We start from the raw sequence: 22,827 nt of genomic DNA, 5'->3' as shown, positions 1-22,827 counted from the left end.
ATGAATGGTCTTACCTTAAATATGTGCCATATATGAAGAATAATGCCATCATCAGTCCATTTAAAATAAAAATTACAGCAACATAAAAGCAAGCAGGATCTCCCAGTCCTTTAAAAATAAAAATAAAATAAAAAAAACATATGTTCTAACTATAAATTACTTTGTATGTCTGGCAATTTATATTAAAATGTGCTTATTTTGAAAATGGCACAGATATATTAAATGGTTGCCTTGGTTCCCATACGAACACGTGACTACTGCGGAACAAAGATGAGAACACGGCAGGAGCTGTGGTGGTTTTTAAACAGGGCTACAAACTCATGGATATGCCTCCTGTAAAGGGGTGCGGGGGATGTCTCTTCTCTTGCTTTTGATGACGGCTGGTTTGGCGACTGCCTCAACAGAAGACGTCGGCGGTCATACAATGGATTTCTAAGGCTGGAAGTGGCCAAGGAGCGTCCAACCTGGAGCCCATGAAGAGCCTGACTACCCTGAGGTACATACTATACAACAGCCCAAGGTGTGCGGAAAGGGCGTTATGTAGGTGTCCCATTTGACAGTCTCAACTGAGCCCAACTTCGCAGGGACCCCTACTGGGAGCTAGAATGTCAGTGAAGCAGTCTCCAATTAATTTCAGTCTTCCCAAGCCACCTGAGTCTAGCAGAAGCCTCTGACATGGTGGAAACAAACCAACCCTGCTATACCGTGCCCAAATTCCTCACTTGCAGAATCCATAAGCACAATAAAATTGTTTTTTATATCACTAAGTTTGCAGTAAGTTTAACGTGCTCCAACAAGTAACTGGAAAGACACTGGAAAGAAGGAAAGAAACTTGCCTTCACAGCTTTCAATAGGACTGAGTCCTTCTCCTCTGGTCACTGTCCAACATATCTTGGTTTGAAGACCAATCAAGTCCATTATTTTGGTATAAATCCTATACCAGCTGGCTAAGATTACCTATTTTTAAAGAAATAAAGACATTTTTAGATTTTTTTAGTATCATCAACAGTTTCATTACTAGAATAATTTTGAGATATTTTGATAGTTATTAAATTTTCCTTCCCTCTACCATCTACTTAGCTCCCTTTAAACCTAGTAAAATAAGCCTCACAATCCCCTACACAGATTCTTCATTGGTCAGTGTTCAACTCTCCACCAATGGGTAAGAATAAAATACAACATGAAACACACAAGATTTATATATTTCAAAAAGTATAAAATTCTAGTAAGGTACATAAAAGAAGAGTTGAACAAATAAATACTCTGTCTTCTTGAGTAGATCTAATTTCTCCAGATGTGAATAGATAACAGCATTTCTGTACAGAAAGAATACATACAGATCACACACAAAGTTGAAAGGCAAACAAAAAGCTGGGGGGAAAATGTTTACCCATATAGCATGGTATTTATATCCAGCATGTAATAAATGAGATCTTACTTTCTATTTTAATAGAAATATAGACAAAGGGCATAAGCAAGCAATTATTTTTAAAATTTCAAATGCATTTTTAATGTATAGCATTGAATGAAATACATATATACACACATATATAGCAATGAACAAAATATATCATGTGATTTTTTTGTCTACCAAATTGGCAGGGATTCAGGGAAATAAGCATTTTCAAAAACACTGCCAATGGTAACCTTGATTAGTATAACCTATCTAGAAAGCATTCTGGCAACACATACCAAAATCATTAAAGTATATATTCTGTTGAACTAAATATAGTTCCACATCTACAAATTTATAGTTTAAAATGCTTATGGCAGGCTTATGGCAGCTCTAGAATATTTTAGAAGTTGAAAACAATGAATATTTTCACAAAACATGGACTAAATAAGCAATAGAAGACTGTATATATAGCCACTAAAACTGATCCTGAGGAAGAAAAGATGATACAAGACTGTTAAAAATATTTTAAAAGACAAAAAGCACTTATAAAAAAAATATGTGCTGTGCGATCCCATTTCTGTAACAGCAAATGTGTACATGGTCATAGAAAGTACTCAGTAAACAGTACATTAGTGAACCAATACTGCACCTTGGTGGTTATTTATTTGATCTATTTCCTCTATCTCCATCTCCTCATTAATCAATCGGCTAACTCACTGATCTAGACGGAAACAGGACTTCTCTCATTCAGTGGGAAATGCCTGAGAGTCCCGATAGATAAGTCGAGGTACTGAGCCTGGGTTTGAGATCCCCAGAGACCAAGGCAGTCAGGGCCCTGGCACGAGGACATGCTGTCCAGCAACATCAGTAAGCTAAGAAGGGGGAGTCATGGGGACAGTGTGTTAACAGATGACCCTCGATCAAGTCAAGGAGGATCTGGCTGAAGAAGTCACCTCTCAGCTTGGCTCTGGAAAATGCTTAGGTATGTGTCAAATTAGGGCAGCGATGGTAAAGGAGAGGCCAAAAAAGTTACTGATATCACTGCCTTCCTCCCTCATCTCTTGGGTGAATCCCCTTTCCCCCACTCCACCCAAAAAAGAGCATTCAATTAAGTGAAGAATCCCAGAGAGGGAAGAAACATTATTTGGCAAATGACATGTAATGGTGCTTCCTTGCTATTATCTCTACAAACACACCAAATCTAGATAGTTTTCAAATTTTCTAGACCATGCAATTGTAATGGTTTCCATGAAATCAGTTAAAGCCCACCAAAATTAATAGTCTTTTCTCCATATTCCTTTCCAAGAAAACATACACATCTTCTTTTAAAAATGAGGTGAAATATCATATATTGAAATACACCTCACATTTAGAATCAGTATTTAATGCAATAACACTTTTAAAAAGTAAAAACAAACAAACAAACAAAAAACAAAACACAACTGAAAAAGTGACTTACCTCAGGGTAAAGATTGAACCTTTTCAATGTGTTAATAACAAGGGGGTATTCAGTCAGCTTATCATTCATAATCATCCATACTCCATTCAAAAATGAAGGTGCTTCCACGATAGTCTTAAAGTAGGAATAATACAGTCCCTGAAACAAGCATATGTTATGTTATAATAAAAAATGCATAATTTCTATGCCTCTTACCAGCTTAAAAAAATTAAATACACTGTTTTTGAAAAACAAAGCAATCAAGCAAATAATAGCTACAATTATTCTCATGGTGTTTGATCACTAATAGATCTTGGGTTATAAAAAAGAAATACATATTTTAGTATAACCTTGTCTTAATTAAGATAATTGAACTCAAAATATCTTCAAAAAGAGTTTCAACATTTAAAAGTAATATACAGGGGCACCTGGGTCGCTCAGTGGGTTAAGCCTCTGCCTTCGGATCAGGTCATGATCTCAGAGTCCTGGGATCAAGCCCCGCATCGGGATCTCTGCTTAACAGAGAGCCTGCTTCCCCCTTCCCCTCTGCCTTCTTCTCTGCCTACTTGTGATCTGTCCCTCTCTCTCTCTCTCGCTGTCAAATAAATAAATAAAATCTTTTTTTAAAAAAGTAATATACATAACTCAGACAACATATGCAACTTAAGAAAACTTCATATCCTTACTAATTTAAGTGTTAGAAAAGGCTATCTTATGAACAGGGCAAGTGAGTGGTTTACTATGGAACTTAAGTTACTGGGATCCAAGAAATCTCCCCTAGCCAAAATGTCTCCCCCTACTACCCATATGAATCCCCAAAATGGTGCTATCAGTCATCCTTCCTCCAGATTTACATGTAAAAATCCAAATATATTAGGAAGGCTACATGTTAATATATTACATGTAAGTTACATTCAGATGCCAACTAATTTTAGAGACTATTTTCCTTCCTTCCAGCTCAGAATAAGGTAAAAACCCTGGAGGACTGGGGCTGTGTGAATCGAGGAGGAGTGCAGTAGTGGTACTCTCATTTTGAGGGAATTCAGACAGATATTAAGATTGGAATAATGCATGGATCAAAAAAACAAACAAGTACTAGTACTTGCTCCCCTTGTGAGGGGGTAAGCGGCAGAACAGGGTTCAACAGATGAACACAGGAAACAAACTTCACCTTCTGTACAGTGTTGCCTAGAGCTGCACTAGTAGAGCACCCATCAGCTGTCAAACCCCACACTGGATTTAAGGCTCATCAATATGAAAGCGATCTGCATATCCAATATTTATTGAAAAGGAAAAAAATGGTTCTAGATACTAAGGTGTTTAGCTTTCCTATCACTATTTTTAAAAATATTTCCAACTGTATTAGGTTGAATAATATCTCCCTGAATTTCATATCCACTGGGAACCTGGATTATGTGGAGTAAGTTTCTGGCAGATGTAATCAATTAAAATGAGGTCATCTAATATAAATGGTATCTTTACAGTAAGAGGGAAATTTAAGCACAGAAACAATGGGAAAAGTGCCCCATAAAGACCGAGGCACAGCTTGGAGTGATAGCATTTCTGATGCCACCCAGGGCACACCAAGGATTGCCAGGAAGCACAAGAAGCTAGGAAGATGCAAAGAAGGATTCTCCCTAGAGCCTTCAGTGAGAACACAGCCAGGCCAACACTTTGATTTCAGACGTCTAGCCTCCAGAACTCTGAAAGAATAAATCTCTTCTCTTTAAGCCACCTGGTTTATGGTACATTTGTTATGGCAGCTGTAGAAAACCACCACGACCTATCTTGTTTTGTAGGTTTGCTTTGGAATCGTGTAAACATTTAATTGTAAAATGAAAATTTTTAAATCCCTAAATATCAAAATAAAAATAAAATAGAGAAATTAACTATCAAATTAGAAGAAGATTTCAAGTAACTTTAAGATATAGTAATTCTACTGTACATCCCTAATGGCACATATCCCAAAGTCAAAAAGGAATGCAAGAAAGTTTTAAAATGTTTTCAATCATCTTAGTCTTAATAATCTTTGGTACTTTTATTTCACAAAAATAAGTAATATGAAACCAAGATTCTTGGGCTAATAGTAGATACAAATTTAAAACAAAGTAAATAAAAACCACTTAATCCTAAATTTGAATTGACCCTAGAACAACACAGGTTTGAACTACACAGCTCCACGTACACCCTGACTTTTTTCAATAGAGTACAGTACTATAAATTTATTTTCTCTTCCTTACGATTTTCTTAATATTTTCTTTTCTCTGCCTTACTTTGTTGAAAGAATATAGTATAGAATACAGATAACATAAAAAATATGTGTTAACTGACTGTTTATGGTATCAGCTTTTAGTCAATAATACATTATTAATGGTTAAATCTGGGAAGAGTCAAAAGTTATACATGGATGTTGGACTGCACAGGGGTCAGCACCTCTAACCCCCTGTTGTTCTAAGGGCCAAATATAGTAGCAATAAACATCTCTAGCACCAAATTTGTGGTCTCTGGATACCATCTGCCACTGAAAGGAATTGGGGCTCCTTAGAAAATGGGAGGATTCCAGGTGTATAGACAAAATGTCTTAATAGTACTAGAAAGTAAGAAAGCTATAGAATACTAGTGAGGTCACGTCAAAAGGACACAGAGTCAGTTGCAAAGGCTCCTGTCAGCTAAAGACAGGTAAGTTCACAAAACATGCTAAAATCCATTAGATCATAATCATAGAATCTGAAAGAAGGTACTCAATTGGTTACCAGAAGAAAATGCTAGGAAACCAACTCATTTTTCTAAAAAGTGGTAAATAAAAAGAAAAAAATCAAGCATTCGCCTCTCTTACCTGTATGAATTATACATCATAGAAACCAAATAAATATTATGGGAAAATTCTTCTTTATAGAAGAATTGCAGTTAACAAATGGAGGGGAAAAAATAATAGAATAGATAATCACCATTTGGTAATCTTAATGAATTACCTGATCTAGGCTGATGGCTAGGCTGTAACAGAAGGACCAACATGACAATACCTAAAGCCACTGATCAATCTTGACATCACAGAAAGTGAGACAATCAGATGTGGTGTGCCTCTTTGTATGGTACAATAAATGAACATCACTTAAGAAATATTCCTGCCAAGAAAAAAATTGAGCCTTCAGCTATCAAGTCTTTTATCTATCAATTTTCAGGGAACTTTGGACAGTGAACATAATAAATAACATAAATTACTACGGGTAATTCTATAAGACAAATAACCTGTTCTTCGATAACTAAATAGTAAAACAATAAAAACAGGAAGTGGAACTTATAGATTAAAAGACTTAAGAAAAACACCAACTAGATGAAATGTACAGACATGGTTTGAATCCTGATTCCAGACTACCAACACACCAACTATAAAAAGAAAAAAAAAAAAGCCAATTGGTCATTTAGACAGTGGCTGACACTTAACGATATTAAGAGATCACTGTTCATTGTTTTCAAGTGTGCCAATAGTACTGTAGGTAATAAAAAATTCTTTTCTTTTGAGATACATACAAAAGTATTTACTGATGAAATGATATGATGTCTGAGGTCTCCTATGTGTGGAGGTGTATATGAAGGAAAAATGGCTGTGTCACTGGTTGTTGAAGCTGTGGAATAGGCAAGGGGAGGTGTCTACACTTTCTTTTTTGGAACATCTTTGAAAATTTCCATGATAAAACGCTTAAAAGTTTTTAGATCCCCAAAATATCACATTAAAAACTAACCATTTCAGTGCGAAAAGCCATCTCCCTTTCCAATGTTGAGAGGTGAGAAAAGTGACGATCATTTTCAAAGAGGTGTGTTATATGGCTCCTGTAAAAACAAAAGGGTGACAAACCAAGGTTGATGCTTATACTAAGTATTATTTTTAAAAGAAACTCTAAGAGCAAAAATAAAGGTATCCAGAAACTTGCACATAATTTTGTAATAAAATTCAAATACAGTGGTATCCGAATCTATTTTTCAACTCTATCGTAACATTCCACTAAAATTTCTAATAGAAAACACATTCAAATGAGATTTTAAAATTAGAAAGAACCAGAATAACAATAATTTAAGTCAAGTACAATAAAATTATAAATTGAACGATAAATGTCATTGGGTTACCATCTCAGAAATGTCTGATTAATGAAATTCATATTTCACTCTATCCAGAAGATTAAAAAAATTAATCTTCCTCTCAACATGAACACTATATTAATGTTAAGTGAAACAGAGCCTCAAATATAACCTCTTTAATAATGGATCTTTTTTTATTAAAAAATTACATTATTCTGACCTTGATTTATCAATTAAACTACTTTTTCAGACTATTGTGTTGCATGTAATAACATATATTCACCCTTATCATCCTGAAATTATTTCTTTATATATATAAGAAATTGCTTTGGTGAGTTGTAAACATCTGCATAAAATACACCAGAGGAAAAAAACAATCTTACCAGTGCAACACTGCTGCAAAGGCAGCTGAAAGAAAAAAAAGAAATTTAAATTAGTATGCTAGCATAAAGAAATTGTTTTCACTTTATGGAAAAGCATTATAAAGATAAGCATTTGGGATGTGTGATATTGGACTCTTAGCAACTGGGGAAAGAGAGTGACTCTTTGAAAGAAGCCCCAGGGCTGGGCTTAAAAGCCAGCAGCCTGGACAATAAAAGAATTAGGCATATATCTACAAATTGCATTCATTCAGTCATTCAACAAAATGGGGGCCTACTATTTGACAAAAACTACACAAGGAACCCTCAGATGGAAACTTCCACAAACAGCACTGCCACAGGGACAGAACCAGCAGTGCAAGGTAACTCTAGAATAAAGAAATATGGTAACCTCAGGGCACAGGACTGGGGATGAATAAAACGAGAGCTTACCACTTTTTGTATATTGTTGCAGTATCTGGATTTTTATGATAAACTTTCCTATTTTTTTAAACAAATGTAGAATGAAATAAAAACAAGAGATGGAGGGGTTGTTGACGCAAAACAAGCAAACACTTCAGAATCTCTAAAAGTAGGAGTTTTACTAAAGGCCAAGTTAGGAGAGCTGCCCAGGAAACACACTCTTCACAGGGAAGAAAGTGCTTTGTGGAATCAACAGTTTTTACTGTTATATACTTTTTTACATCTTGTAAAAGCTCAAAAGATTATAGATTAGCATACAGGCAGGCAACACAAGTTTTAATGTCAAGGAATGCAGGGAGTAGCAGCATTGATCGATATCTTAAAGACAAGATGGTTTTCCTTTAGGCTACTCATTTACAAAGCAGGTGTATAATGTACACGTGGCAGGCCATAAATCAGGCTTTTGGTTTAAACCAAGTTTATGTATAGTCATGCTGACTTAGAAAGAAATCTAAAATGACTTCCCTTATATCTCAGGACTTGAGTTTTTTTTTTCTCTTATCAGGATAAAAGGAAGAAAGAAAAGGTAAGGAAGAGAAAACAAGGTAATAATAAAATCAGTCTCATAGGAAAATCAATAGTTGCTTTCTGTCCAAGTAAAAAGAATGTACTAAGAAGAATCCAGAAAATACCAATTTTCTTATGCCACAAGATACATCTTATTGCAGGCTTCTGATTAAATAACTAAGGAACTGAACTATGAAAATGCTCTTAGGAATGAAAACCAGTCTGGAACTTATTGCCTTATTCTTAAAGAAGTATTTATATATTTTTTAAAAGATTTTATTTACAAGTAGGTAGAGAGGCAGGCAGAGAGAGAAATGGGAAGAAGGCTCCCTGCTGAGCAGAGAGCCTGATGATGCCGGGCTTGATCCCAGGACCCTGGGATCATGACCTGAGCCAAAGGCAGAAGCATTAACCCACTGAGCCACCCTGGCAGCCCAAGAAGTATGTATATTTTTAAAAATTAAAAAATACACTCTACCTAAGAGATCTTAATGGTTATACAAGACAAAAGTTACTCTTTCTAGATCACTACAATTGCAAATATTTAACCATGTTTGTCATTTGACATTTGCTTATATATGGTACTTTGAGCTTTCAAAACTTTGATTTTTTTGTTGTTGTTGACAAATTTACCATCCATTTCCTTTTCGGTTTCTGCCTTTAAAGACTTAACCCTGCAATAATGAAGTTTGGGCTTTATTTTCTCAATAATCTATCATGTTCTGAATAAATCATTCTCCTCTCATAGAATGTAAATGCCATCTTTATCATACATAACAACACTTGACACAAATACTTTGGTAATCCTTTTGAGATTATAATTGGGGTTTCATTTATAAATTAATTTGGAAAGAATCTACACATTGACAGTATGAATCCAGATGTTTATAACCATAAACATGGTATATACCTTCAATTATTCAACTTCTTTTTCCATTGCCTTGACAAAAATCTTATCAGTAGAATAATACTTATTACAGTTTATTCATATTCCTTAAGTCTTTCTTGTAACATTTTTTCTACTAAGATCCATGAAATCTTTTTTTATACTTTATTAGATGTTGTTAATGTATTTATTTTTGAAGTGTACTTATTTTGCAATGTACTTGTTTTATTCATTTACTAAACTATCATTAATTCTTATAGTTTTTTGGTTTATCATCTTCAATCCTCTATTTTGAACGATATTATTTAAAAATAATAATTTTGCTCCTATTTTATAATTTTGCTGTTGGGTTCTTCTCATTTGACAACAAAAGTACATTTCTAGAATAATACTAAGTAATTCTGGTAAAAGAATGCATCAGGTCTTCTACTAAATTCAATGGCAATGCATTTCACATATGCTTTTAAATTAGACTTTAACCTTCACAATTCTAGAGTGATAAATAGGATTTCTCAAGGCCATCACCTCTGTAGTTCCTCAGAACACCACAAGTCTGCAGAAGAACAAAGGTACCAAGTGGCTTTTGGTGCCTTCCTTTAATCCAATAGCTCAAGCACTAAACAATTCTCAGAGTTCCAGGCTTTTGAATGGAGCGCTTTCACCGCCTCCAGGGTCAATTTATAACCTGCCCAGTATTTTTAATTTCTTTGTTCATTTCAATTTAGTAGTAATAATAATAAAGCAGCTAACATTTGCATTCTTATTACATGCCAGATACTTTTTACGTACTTTACCAGAACTAACTTGAGTAACTTGTGTAAGCAGAGTGAGCAGACAGAGAAAGGGAAGTTGAGGACAAGAACAATTACAAGAAAGCCTTACACAGCATGGGCCCTTGAGGAGAATGGGGTGGGTTGGTGGGGGGGGGGGGCGGTGGTAAGACAAAATCCAGACTTCCCCTTACCTTATAGTGTCTTATTCCCCTCCTTCTTCCCCACCCCCTTAAGATAAAAGGGAGGGAAAGTTGCAATTCATCTATTGCCATAAACAGTATGTTTTACAGAAACTACCAATTTTTATATATAAATGTAGAGGGGCGCCCCAGTGGCTCAGTCAGTTAAGCGTCTGCCTTCAGCTCAGGTCATGACTCCAGGGTGTTGGGAATGAGTGCCACATCCGGCTCCCTGTTCAGCAGGGATCCTGCTTCTCTCCCTCTGCCCGATACTCCCCACTGCTCATGCTCTCTTTCTTAAAAAAAAAAAAAAAAAAAGAAAGAAAGGAAAAGAAAAAGTAGAGTTATGGGGTGCCTGAGTGGCTCAGTCTGTTAAGCATCCTACTCCGGATTTCGAGTCAGGTCATGATCTCAGAGTCATGAGATCAAGCCCTGTACAGGGCTCCCTGCTGAGCATGGAGCCTGCTGAAGATTCTTTCTCTCTCCCTTTGTCCTTCTTCTCCTCTCTCCCTGCCCCCTCAAAGAGAAAAACATATTAGTTATGCTTTAATTAATTCAAAACTGAAGTAAGGACATGTGTGTATATCTATATGTCGAAAGCCCCAGTAAAGCAGATACAGCCTTGTGAGCATATAATTTAAGCATAAAGACATAAAATGACAAAAAACGCCTAACGGCACCCCTAGAGCTTTTCTTGCTTCCTTGCCTACAGAAAAGATTATAAACGATTTTCTCTAAATTTAGTCCAGTGATTATCAACCCTGTCTAGTCTTTAGTGAGTGTCATAAAATTGATAATTCCTTTTTCAATTTTAATACATATGCTATTTTTTGTCATTCTGAGGGACTGTGGTAAATATAGCATAGTTTTTTGTTTTGTTTTGTTTTGTTTTAATCAGAACATTACAAAAACAAAAACAAAAAACCAACACTGAAATTTCAAAAATCTAAGCCTATCCCATAAGAAAAAAGCATTCAAGGAAAGGTTTGCTCTGTAATCTAATTCAAAAGATAGCAATCCTATGGCTGAGAATTCTGAAAGGTTCTTACGTTTTGCTGGAAGCACCTAAATTACCAACACTCTGAAACTAAACCAGACACTCCTTCCACTTTTTGATTAAAGAATTTTGTACCCGATTATATGTCATAATGTATCGATTTTCAGTTTCATGGGATGAACAGCCTCTCCACTGAAAATTGTTTTCTTCCTGTTATTAGAATCTCCTTTAAACAAACTAGAATGTAACTTCCTGAGGACAGAAACAATGTTTACTGGAAAGTTGTACTATAGTATTTAGCACAAAGCTGAGCACAGAGCTCAATTAAAATGTTTGCTGAATTAATGGATGCAACCTGACAAAATTAAGGAGGAAAATGAAATAATCTAAATCATGTCTACATAACCAAGGTGAATGTGCTTTGATTGATGGATACATATACACACACTTGTATGTATGTAATAGATTTGTGGGTTTTCCCCCCAAAATCAAGTCCCCACTTACTTAGTCCAAATTAGACACCTCCCCCACCCCACCCAAGCAGCCTGGTGCCTAAACTTCCAGCCCCCAGCACAGTAGCTGGCAGTAGGGTGGGACCAATGCCCCCAGGTGAGGTCCCCAAGGTCTGCCCCAGCTCAGCTCCCTTTGACACCCCTCCTTCTAGCTGCAGCTAAGGCCAGTCTTGCCCTTTGTTCTTTTCCTCTAGATGGCCCCACACCAGCAAGTACAGTGCATTGAGAGAACAGGGAGGGGATGCCTCCTGCCCCTACCCCAATGCCTGGTCCACAGTGGTCAGCAGCAGGAGGGAAGGCAGGAGGAACAGGAAAGAAGTGGGAGAGGGGGCTTTTCCATAGGTTCCTCTCAATCTTCGGGGGCTCCTAAACCTTATTCCCTCTCCACCCAGCACCCAAACCCTGCCTGCACTCACTTCCTCTCCCAGCATCCTCCCTTCCCTCAAGTTGCCCCTCCTAAGAAGATGACTCTGAAGTCTTGGGCTTCTTTGTGGATAACCAGCACACAGCCATCAGAATTGCTGGAAAGTAGAGCCCCCTGTGATTTACATTTTTAAGATACCTAACGCAGTTTCATGCACTCTAGGGCTAGAGACCCACTGCCCTTTCTTTCTTTCTCCTCAAGGGAGGAAAGCAAGAACCACAAAACCAAGGGGGGGCTGCCTCTCCCTTTGCCTTTCTCTGATAACCCCAGAGGAGACTCGCCCGCAACTGCAGCCAGCAAAAGGCATTCCTGGTAAGGACCACACTATCCCATCCAGGTTACGTTTTGCCCTTATGTGTGTACTTCCTAACCAGTACTCCACTTGAAATTCAGAGCATTTTCACCAACTCTCTCATTTGATTCTCACACAGCCTTGGGGGTATTTATTCCTATTTTACAAATGTAAAACTTGGCCTTCTAGAGGTCATTTCCCCCAAAGGCACAAAGCTAATAAATGGCAAGAACCACCTGGAGGCAGATGGTTCTAATTCAAAACCTCCATTTTTTTCCACTGGGGAAGAATTACCTCCTCTCCCACACAGGCATTTGACGACCTCATCTTGTAACAATATTTATATGGAAAAATATATTCTAAGTCCAAAATGACTTGCAAAATTTAATATAATTTATTCCTAAATTGAGGTTAATCCATACTTAAAGCATTCTAAAGAGTTTTAGCCTTTCTAACCCTCAATGACAAATGACAAAAAGAGGTTAAGGATCCTCCCCTTAAATCTACTGAACAAGGTTTCCAAGTCAACCTTGACAAGTTCTATACTCAACCTCTTCCTAATATTACTAGTCATTTCTTATTTCTCAAGGATCTATTCAGAGTCTAAAAGTTTCTTTCCAAATGGAAAAGACACCAGTAAATAGTCTCCTTGTTCCCCATCAACAATCCATCCTCGAGAATGAAGTCAATTTCTAAGTGTACAGGTTTAAGTGTTTCATCCCCCTCTTTGAAAAGTTCCATGGCTTCCCATAGCTCAGACCATGGAGCCCGCATTCTAGTCAGCTTCCAGTTAATCTGCACCACACACCCTTCCTGCCCTCTGCACTGGACAGCCATTCCCTAAAATACCACGTGCTTTATGAGGCTACGCCTTTGCTTTTGCCGGTAAACTCCTATTTCATCCTTCAAAGTCACAGGAATTCAAACTTGGCATTCTGTGAAGCTTATCCTGCCACCCTAGCTAAAATACCTTTATTATAGCACCTAAATAGCTAGTCATGCACACAACAGCTTCCTCTGCTAGAATGCAAAGGCCCTGAGGCTGAGCTTGTGTTTAATTCATCTTAATATCGACACCCTTAGCATTACACCTGGCACCTCACTGGGTTGAAATGTTAAATGATGATCACTGTATAAGAGAAACTACAGAAGGTACTCAACTAAATAAAAATGTACTTTCCTAAAGATAATATCTAAGCATTCCAAACTGCTCAAAGGTTCCCATTACATGAAGGTATCTATATTACAATAAAATTAATATTTAAAGAAATCATATTTTCAGTCTATAGTACCTAGAATGAAACAGAGGCCAGTTTCTGTGTAGTGAAGCAACAAGTGAAAAGACATTCTGTAGGACCCAGTTTAAAAAGGGAAAACAGTCATGTATACACAAGCTCAGCTCCCGTCTTCTTTCTAGCACCTAGAATTTTTGAGAGTTATAAGTGCTCTAAAGTCAACAAGCATCTAAATGCCAACTAGATGCATAACGCATTTTCCTAGAAACCAACAACATTAAAGAAATATTAGCCAACATTAAAAATAAAACCTTTGAGAGATAAGATTTAGGCACATAAAATAGTGAGAGAACACATTAGGCACTGAAGCAAAGGGCACAAAGTCTATGAACTGTAAAAAATCTGAAAAGGCAGATTAGTAGTGACCTTCTCAAGGCAGGGTCTGTTAAAGTGGGATGGGAGGGAGGGACAGGGCTCAAGACATGATTACCATCTAGGTGAGGATTTATGGTGGGTAGCCAGAAAAGAAGACAGCTACAGGAAAGCCGCATGTGGCCTGGACTCCAACATGGAAAAAAAAAAACCAAAAGCAAAACAAACAAAAAACTCCCATCACTAATACACAGTACAGAATATAAATGATAAAGGCAATAACAAGACAACATTTACTGAGGGCCTACTCACCACACACACACACACACACACACACACACACACACACACACACACACAGTGTGCCAGGCTCTCAGCGCTCCATGAATACCAGGAATGCAGTTTACAAAGCTTCTCAACCAGTGGGGCCTGGAGAGCTAAGGATGAGAGAACTAAAGTCCCTGGGGGCCAAGAACCTCCAGGCTTTGAAGACACCACTTCCCCACTCCATACCACACAAATATTCTTATTTTCCATGTGTGCCATGATATGAAAAAGGTTGGAAAGCACTGAGCCACTAAATAAAGAACCAAAGCAAGTTTCAGAGATTATATCACTATGCAGTAATACGGAGTCATAGTGGTCTAAACCGAGATTGCATTAGAATCATCAGTGGCACTAAATAAAACTACAGATACTTGAGTATTAACCCAGAGCCCCTATATCTGAAATTCCAAGGACTTTTTTTAGTTTAAGATTTTATTTATTTATTTGAGAAAGAGCGAGAGAGCATGAGCAGGCAAAGGGCCAGAGGGAGAGGGAGAAACAGACTCACGGCTAAGCTGGGAACCCCATGGGGGGCTCAATCCCAGGACCCTGGGATCATGACCTGAGCCAAAGACAGAGATTAACCCACTGAGCCACCCAGGTGCCCCAGGAATTTTTTTTTTTTAATTCACAAATGACTCTGGTATACAATCAAGGTTAATTATTACTGGTACAAAAATGACTGGAACAAAATGTAGGTGGTAGTTCACAAAATTCAATGTGAGATTGGCTCTTTGTATTCCAAGTGTCCTCCAGCAATAATTGTATCACCTGAGAGCTTGTTAGAAATGCAGACTCTTGGGTCCCATCCCAGAAGCCTGATTCCAAACGTACATTTTAATAAGGTCCCTCAGATGATACAGAAACTCTTTTAAGGACAATGTGTCAACATTGACAGCACAGTGAAATCACCTGGGAGCTTTGAACATTTGCTAGGTTTGGCACAGGGGGTGATTCTAATGTTCTCAACTAGGGTTGAGAGTGTTTATCTAGTAGAGGCATATTAAGACTGCATTTGTGGGCCCCCACTCTCAAAGACACCAAACTCAAAAGCTTTCAATTGGGGCTTGGAAATCTACACTTTTGGCAATTTTTATTAGGAAAAGGCAAATATTAGTTCAAAAGATACTCTGAAGGAGAAATTGTCAAAATCCTAGAGCAGAAAACAATGATGAAGAAAGGGAAAAAATTAGGGGCGCCTGGGTGGCTCAGTGGTTTAAGCCTCTGCCTCCGGCTCAGGTCATGATCTCAGGGTCCTGGGATCGAGCCCCCCATTGGGCTCTCTGCTCAGTGGAGAACCTGTTTCTCCCTCTCTCTCTGCCTGCCTCTCTGCCTACTTGTGACCTCTCTCTCTGTCAAATAAATAAAAAAATAAAATAAAATAAATTAAAAAAAAAGAAAGGGAAAAAATTAAAACTAAAAATCAAATCCTTCTTTATTACCCCTGGCAAGAAAGTCACTCTTAAAAAGAAATAGGTCCCTGGATTTTTTTAAGACTTATAAGTTATTTAGCCTCTCTGAGCCTCATTTTTACCAAATGTGAATAAGCGTTTTTTCCTCGGTTATCTCTCTCCCTTGCACTTAAAGACAGTGTATAGCTACAATTACTACTATACATTGGACTTCACACTCTCCAAGATGCCTGCCTGGTTATTTTCTGTTTTCATTTTGAGGGGCACCTGGGTGGCTCAGTGGATTAAGGCCTCTGCCTTTGGCTCGGGTCATGATCCCAGGGTCCTGGGATTGGTCCCCCGCATCGGGCTCTCTGCTCAGTGGGGAGCCTGCTTCCTCCTCTCTCTCTGCATGCCTCTTTGCCTATTTGTGACCTCTGTCAAATAAATAAATAAAATCTTAAAAAAAAATTGTTGTTTTCATTTTGATCTTCCTGCTCCCTAAACTAAAAGTCTTTGCAGTTTTGGCCCTTTTAATTTGTTTTCTTTTTTGAATGAAGAAAAAAAGAAGTGCACTCAATTTGTTACTAGAGATATTGAGTCCCAAGGACCATGACTGCTTTAAAATTCAGTAATGTATGAAGACACTACTACTAAGTTCTAGAATTCAGGGATCTATGTGATTACGGTTGTAAGGCTGACTTTTAGTTCATTTGAATCTCCTCCATATATTTGGCAGTAACCAAAACAGTACCTTAATACATGGAAAAAACTAGGAAGCTCTCAGTTACAATGACAATGTCTAATGTCTGTTTTTCAGTTGCAGTTTACAGAACACTTTCACATATTAAGTAAAACAATCCGGGAGTCCTCATGAGTCTAACATGACTCTTATTTTCCTAGGAGAAATTTTCCACATGAGTGGGACACACTATTACCTGGAGAAAAGCCTGGATTCTGTGACTCTGACCACTGATGTCCTTTGAACTAGAAGCTTGGGCATGAAAATGTTAATAAGCATATTTAACCAAAAGAATGCATTCACATAGGAAGGAAATTCTTTAGAAATAATTTAAAAATCAAGGACAAAGTCTTATTTTAAAATGAATATATGAAAACAGAGCATAGAAAATGTATATCACCACCCTCAAAAAGAATATAATTAGGCTTCTAAACAGAGAAATATACAAAGTAAATTTTCACATTTTTAAACATTTATGCATATACATATATTAAAGTAGGGTACACTTAATAGAACAATTACCCAGCATATGGGTTTTTACAGCAATAAATTCTAACTTCCTTTAAAATCTTATCCTCATATAATGTGAACACAAATATTTCTAAATCAAACAGTAACCTACATTACTAATTTTCACAAAGTAGCTTTCTCTTTATTGAAAGAAAGGCATTTCAGTGTTTTAAGTACAAGTAGCTAGATAAATATAAACGCAAAATAACATGCTAGGCCATTAAATGCTTCTGAGCAATCATAGCAAAACTGCAATACTTTAGTAAACCTAATGGAAAAAGTGTAGAAGCTGCATCTCTTCTTTAGAGGGAAAAAAAAAGACCCACACATACACAATATAAACCCAGGCCTATCACATTAGGCAAGAGATTTTAACAAGTTCATTAATCAAGAAATCATTCCGGGGCACCTGGGTGGCTCAGTGGGTTAAGCCTCTGCCTTTGTCTCAGGTCATGATCTCAGGGTCCTGGGATTAAACCCGCATTGGGCTCTCTGCTCACCAGAAGCCTCCCCCTCTCTCTCTACCTGCCTCTGTGCCTACTGGTGATCTCTCTTTGTGTTAAATAAAATCTTTAAAAAACAAAAAACCAAGAAATCATCCCAATCTTCAGGTTAGAGAGTCCTCCACAAATTGGAAACTGCCCTTGGATATACCAAATACCCTATTCCTTAATGGTTAAGAAAACCGTGATACCACTGGTTACTATTTTACTCTGTTTTATACTAATGCCAAACAACCAACCAATCCAAAATAATTCAGAATCTAGTCGTTTTAAAAAAATAGGAAAAACAAAATGGAAACTAACAGGTTGACCATAAGGATATAAGAGTAATTCCCCCAAATTAGCAGAAGCCAGCAAAGTAGTGTTCTTGCCAAGAGAGTTATCAGGTCTTAGAATATAGGAGGTCATCTTCCCATTAGTGTATCTAAAAAAAAAGATTGATTTATTCATTTGAAAGGAGGGTTTGGGGGTACCAGGGCAGAGGAAGCCCTAAGCAGACAAGGCACTGAGGGCGGAGCCGAAGGCAGGGCTTCATCTTGGGACGCTGAGATTTCTGGCTGAGACCAAGAGCCAGACACTCAAATGACAGCACCCCCAGGCACCCTGCATTAATGTATCTTTGATAGTTTTTTGACAGTTGCCTAAAACTATAGATCTGAAACCTACAATTTGACAGATATGCTCAACAAGCCAAGAGACCTTAACTTCGATCTCAGACTTCCCTCTGCAAACTCACTAATGATGGCAGGCCACTCATCTGGTCTACTTTACTTTCTTCACATGTAAAATTCCAGAAACTAACCTTTCAGTTCTAGATTTTTTATGATATTTCCATGGAAATCAAAGATGACAAAAAGAATGAGAAATAAGGTCTTACTAAAAAAAAACACTTTTAAATGTAGTAGAAAACAGAAGCACTGTGCTAGTTACACAAGTTCTTTATGATTATTATTAAAATGTGGAGAAAAGATTCTGAGGTTTGACAACTGAAGCACTGAAAAGCTGCATTACAAAAAGCAGTGATTACTGTCAGGAAGTAATAGACAAATCCAGTGCAGAGCAGTAGCATTTTAGGCAAATTTGAGTTGAGTTGTATAAAAATATGACTAAAGCCTCACTTTTCTCAATTATAACTTCCCAAGTTAAAAATCTGTCAAGGTGGCAAGTTTTCAAAAGTATTTGGCCGAGTAATTTATAAACAGTGCTTAAAATACAGTTGGTGGGGGGCTTGGGGGGCTCAGTGGGTTAAAGCCTCTGCCTTCGGCTCCGGTCATGATCCCAGGGTCCTGGGATCGAGCACCCTGTCAGGCTCTCTGCTCAGCGGGGAGCCTGCTTCCCTCTCTCTCTCTGCCTGCCTCTCTGCCTGCTTGTGATCTCTGTCAAATAAATAAATAAAATCTTAAAAAAATAAAATAAAATACAGTTGGTACTACTGTAAACTAGAAGAAAACTCACCCCACCCTTGGTCAGTACAATGAATCACAATAGAATTTCTGTGAGTGATCTTGGTGACTAGGTTATTATGTTAACATTTGCTGCTAGAAGTTAAAATTACAAAATGCTGCCCAAGCATTGATCATGTGTAGTGACAGACTTGAAAAACACCCAGCAACTGGTTACTTTGGAAAGGAAGTCAAACACGAAGGAATATGCCGGACAAACATGAAGATGTGTGAGCTGCTCATTTATGTATTCAGGGGGAAATGTATTTGGGGGGAAAAATAACAATGCTGAAAATTTTTAAAAAATAGTATTGAAGCAGAAAAAAAAAGTTAACAATAATTGTAGATTTATGTACTCTAAAAATCAATTCTTCCACTTTTAAATTTATTCCTATTCAATGATTCTTGAATTATGAAAGATCATCCATGGAGAACTATCTTTCCTATGAAATGAGACTGCCTTTTATGGAATTACACAGCAGCATAAAGGTCTTGACCTAGAAACAGATGTAATTTTTACCAACTTTGATGATTAATACTCTTCAGAATGGTAACCAAAGAAAACTAGCAAGATTTACTCTTGGAAGAGTAATGTTCCAACGTTTGGGTAAAGTATAATCTGATGGCAAAAGATAAACTAGCAAAGCAGGAATTTAGGACTAAAGATGTAAATTATAAAGCCTAAAGCTACCCCTCTTAGAAACAGACACACAGACTTACAGTCTTTGTGATAATGTAAATCTCACTAAGATAAACTTTAAGAATCATTAATACAGCCTAACAGGCTAAGTGTATAGAACTTATAAAAACAGCTATAGTTCAAATTTTAGCAACATCTAAATATGCATGTATATAATAAAGTTTTACCTGCTTTTAGCACTGATGCCATATTATAGGCCAAAAATCAATCACAAATTGATAATATATCCTTATACTTACACAATCTAAATACATCACATTCATTATTTGAGCACACATGAATAGAACATATTCAAAACCCTTCTAATTGTTTAGTTTAATAATAAAACTGTTTAAATGATTATAAATAGTTCTTTAGAGTTAACCAGAAGTCTATCTCAGAAAAAAAAAAAAAACAACTGGTTTTAAACACTGAAGAAACTCTTTAAATCCCAAATTCCCATTTCATTCACTGGCTTTCCAGGGAAATGTACTGGCCCATCATCTATGTATTACTACACCCTTAGAGCTGATGCTCAGTTGTATCTAAGTGTTTGAAAGCAATCCCACTAAGATGGCCAGTGGTGCCTGTGTCTTCATAGTTCCTCAGTTTTTCTTGTCCCTTATGCCACCCCAATATGCCCTCTTTCCACTTCTTATTCCCATATCTCTATGCATGATCCCTCTTTTCTTTATTTCCCCTAGGAAGGAACAAGAAAGCTAACATTTAAAGTTGGCGGTTTCTCTGAACTGAGTCCTGGGGCTTCATTTCTTCTTTTGCTATACTCACCCTAGAGAAGGTGAAATTCAGCATAGCAGTTAAGAGCATGAACTCTGAAGCCACACTGCCTGGGTTCAAATCCTGACCCTTCCACATTCTAGGGATGATCTTGGCCAGGTTATTTAACATCTGTGTGCCTCAGATCTCCTATCTGATAAAACAGGCATGAGGATCACAAAGTCATGGTCAGGACTGAGTTAGCAGTGAAATGAGTTTAAGATAAATGAGTTAATCTAAAGCACTTAGAGCTATGCCTGGCACAGAGTAAACCCAGGATCAGTAAAAGATGCTATTCTCAATTCCCATTAATTTAATACCACCCAGTTGCTGGTGATGCCCTATTGTGTTTCCATTCTGACATCTTCTCTTATGTCCCACGGTCCACTTGACAGTTCTACTTGGGCACCTCACAAAATGTCTCAAGGGTACCATAGCCAGGATAGAATTCTCAACCTTTCCTCTCAAACCTATGCCCTCACCCATGCCCCTCGTCTTCACGATCTCAGTGAATGCCACCTTGTTTTCCCGGTTAGAGCAACCAGAACCTAGAAATGATTCATAACTCTTCCCTTCCTTCAATACAAGTCCAATTCATCAGCAAATCCTACCATTTCTCTCTCCAAAACAGATCTCAAATCTCCTCCCCTTCATCACAGCCCCACCAGAGCCTCCCCTGCCTGGTTTCTCTCTGCTCTGCCCTTGTACTCCACAACCCATTTTCCCAAGAGCAGATTTCTCAAAATAAAAATTAAATCATGCTACTCTCCTATTCAATACTCCTCAGTGGCTTCCCATCATACGAGGAATAAAACCCAAGCTCCTTAAGGAGACCTGGTCCGTGCCCCTGTCGTGTTGGACAGGCTAAGCTGTGGCCTACCACAGCAAATGCTGTGTGCCACATCCACACTGCCCTTTCTCTTACTCTGGACAGCGCGCTTCTTCTCTGCCTATAGGCCTCACTTTGAAGGCTACCTCCCCAAAGACTTTTCTGATTCTTAAGCAGGTATCTCCTGTTTTTTTCTATCTCAGCCACTTTTTCTTTCCTCCATTGGATTTACTGCAAGGTACTATTACTTTTATTTGTCCCTGACCCTTTTAGAATGGAGTTCCATGGAGACAGAGGCTACAGCTGTCTTGTCTTCTATCTTATCCCCCTAAACTAGCATCAGATGTAGTAGGCATTCAGTAATTGGTAAATACGAGTAAAGCTTCAGTTTACATATATTATTTATTCTTTACCATAACCATGTGGGGCATTTATCATCCCATTTTAAAGATGAGGCAGCCAAGAGTCAGAAATAGTAAAGGATCTACAGCTTTTAAGTGTGGAAACAAGATTCAGATGCAGGTCAGTACAGAGATGTCTATGCTACTTCAAAGCCAGTGATGCCGCTAACCATCCCACAATGCACAGGAGAGCTTCCCCCGCCTCCAACCAAAGAATTACTCAATCCAAAATGTCCTCACGGTGCATATGAGAAGCCTTGCCAATAAAGGACCCACTTACAGTAGGGTGACGTTGCCATTGACCTTAGGAACCAGATAGGTAACAAACAAGTCAAGTAGGACAGAGGTAAGGGGAAAAAATAAGTTTTCATTATCTGTCTCTTCTGTATTCAGGGTACAATTTTATTATGCTTTGTAGATGACATCTTACCTTGTAGTCTTTCGCCACAGGCATGCTTTATTTGCGTGCTTAACATGCATATTCTTCACTTCCACCAAAGAAAGGACTCTTTCCATTTCTCTTTGAAACACAGAGCCCTCTCCAGCTATCCTTTTTATCCTTTTTATCCTCTTTTGATAATAGACATGGGTACAAGAAACACTAAACTAACAGCCATATCATATGAAGAATGGCAACCTACAGCTCCAGGTTTGGGAAAACAACAGAGACTAGGAGAAATGGGCAAACAGGACTGTCTGTGTCCCTGCTTTAAAAGAAGGAAGGGGTACCTGGGTGGCTCCCTCGGTTAAGCATCTGTCTTTGGCTCAGGTCATGATCCCAGGGTTCTGGAATCGAGCCCTGCATTGGGTTCCCTGCTCAGAGGGGAGCCTGCTTCTCCCTCTCCCTCTGCCTACCACTCTCCCTGCTTGTGCTCTCTCTCTCTGTCAAATGAATAAATAAAATCTTCTTTTAAAATTTTTAAAAAATAAGATAAAATAAAATAATAAATAAAAGAGGGAGGTGCCTGGGTGGCTCTGTCAGTTAAGCATCTGCCTTTGGCTCAGGTCATGATCCCAGAGTCCTAAGATCGAGCCCCATATCGATCCCTGCTGAGCAGGGAGCCTGCTTCTCCCTCTCCATCTCCCCACTTGCTTGTGTTCCCTCTCTCGATATCTCTGTCATAAATAAATGAAATCTTAAAAATAAATAAATTTAAAAAATAAATAAAAGACAGGAAGCAAGAAGCACTTAGTACTAGGGGGTCGCTGATATGTAGGATTGTCAGCCCTGTTATGCTGGACAGTCTGCTTCTAAGTAGAGGCAGGACATTGGACTTTAAAATTACTGACACTTCC

At 37.9% G+C, this 22,827-nt stretch overlaps 1 protein-coding gene across 4 annotated transcripts in view; it reads right to left on the bottom strand.

Annotated features, from left to right (window-relative positions):
- DPY19L1 (dpy-19 like C-mannosyltransferase 1) overlaps positions 1-22,827 on the bottom strand; it is a 93,433-nt gene that overhangs the window by 66,877 nt on the left and 3,729 nt on the right. For all 4 annotated transcript variants that reach the window (XM_046020581.1, XM_046020582.1, XM_046020583.1 and 1 more), the window contains exons 2-6: positions 7,295-7,319; positions 6,578-6,665; positions 2,856-2,993; positions 837-957; positions 15-108 (exon numbers count right to left, since the gene is read on the bottom strand). In XM_046020581.1, coding sequence (XP_045876537.1) covers positions 15-108; positions 837-957; positions 2,856-2,993; positions 6,578-6,665; positions 7,295-7,319 — 466 coding nt within the window. The remainder of the gene's footprint in view (positions 1-14; positions 109-836; positions 958-2,855; positions 2,994-6,577; positions 6,666-7,294; positions 7,320-22,827) is intronic.

Source organism: Meles meles, chromosome 10 (genome assembly GCF_922984935.1).
Source record: "Meles meles chromosome 10, mMelMel3.1 paternal haplotype, whole genome shotgun sequence".
Classification (NCBI taxonomy): Eukaryota; Metazoa; Chordata; class Mammalia; order Carnivora; family Mustelidae; genus Meles; species Meles meles.
Note: the sequence above shows the minus strand (reverse complement) of the source record. Positions and strands in the feature narration are given on the sequence as shown.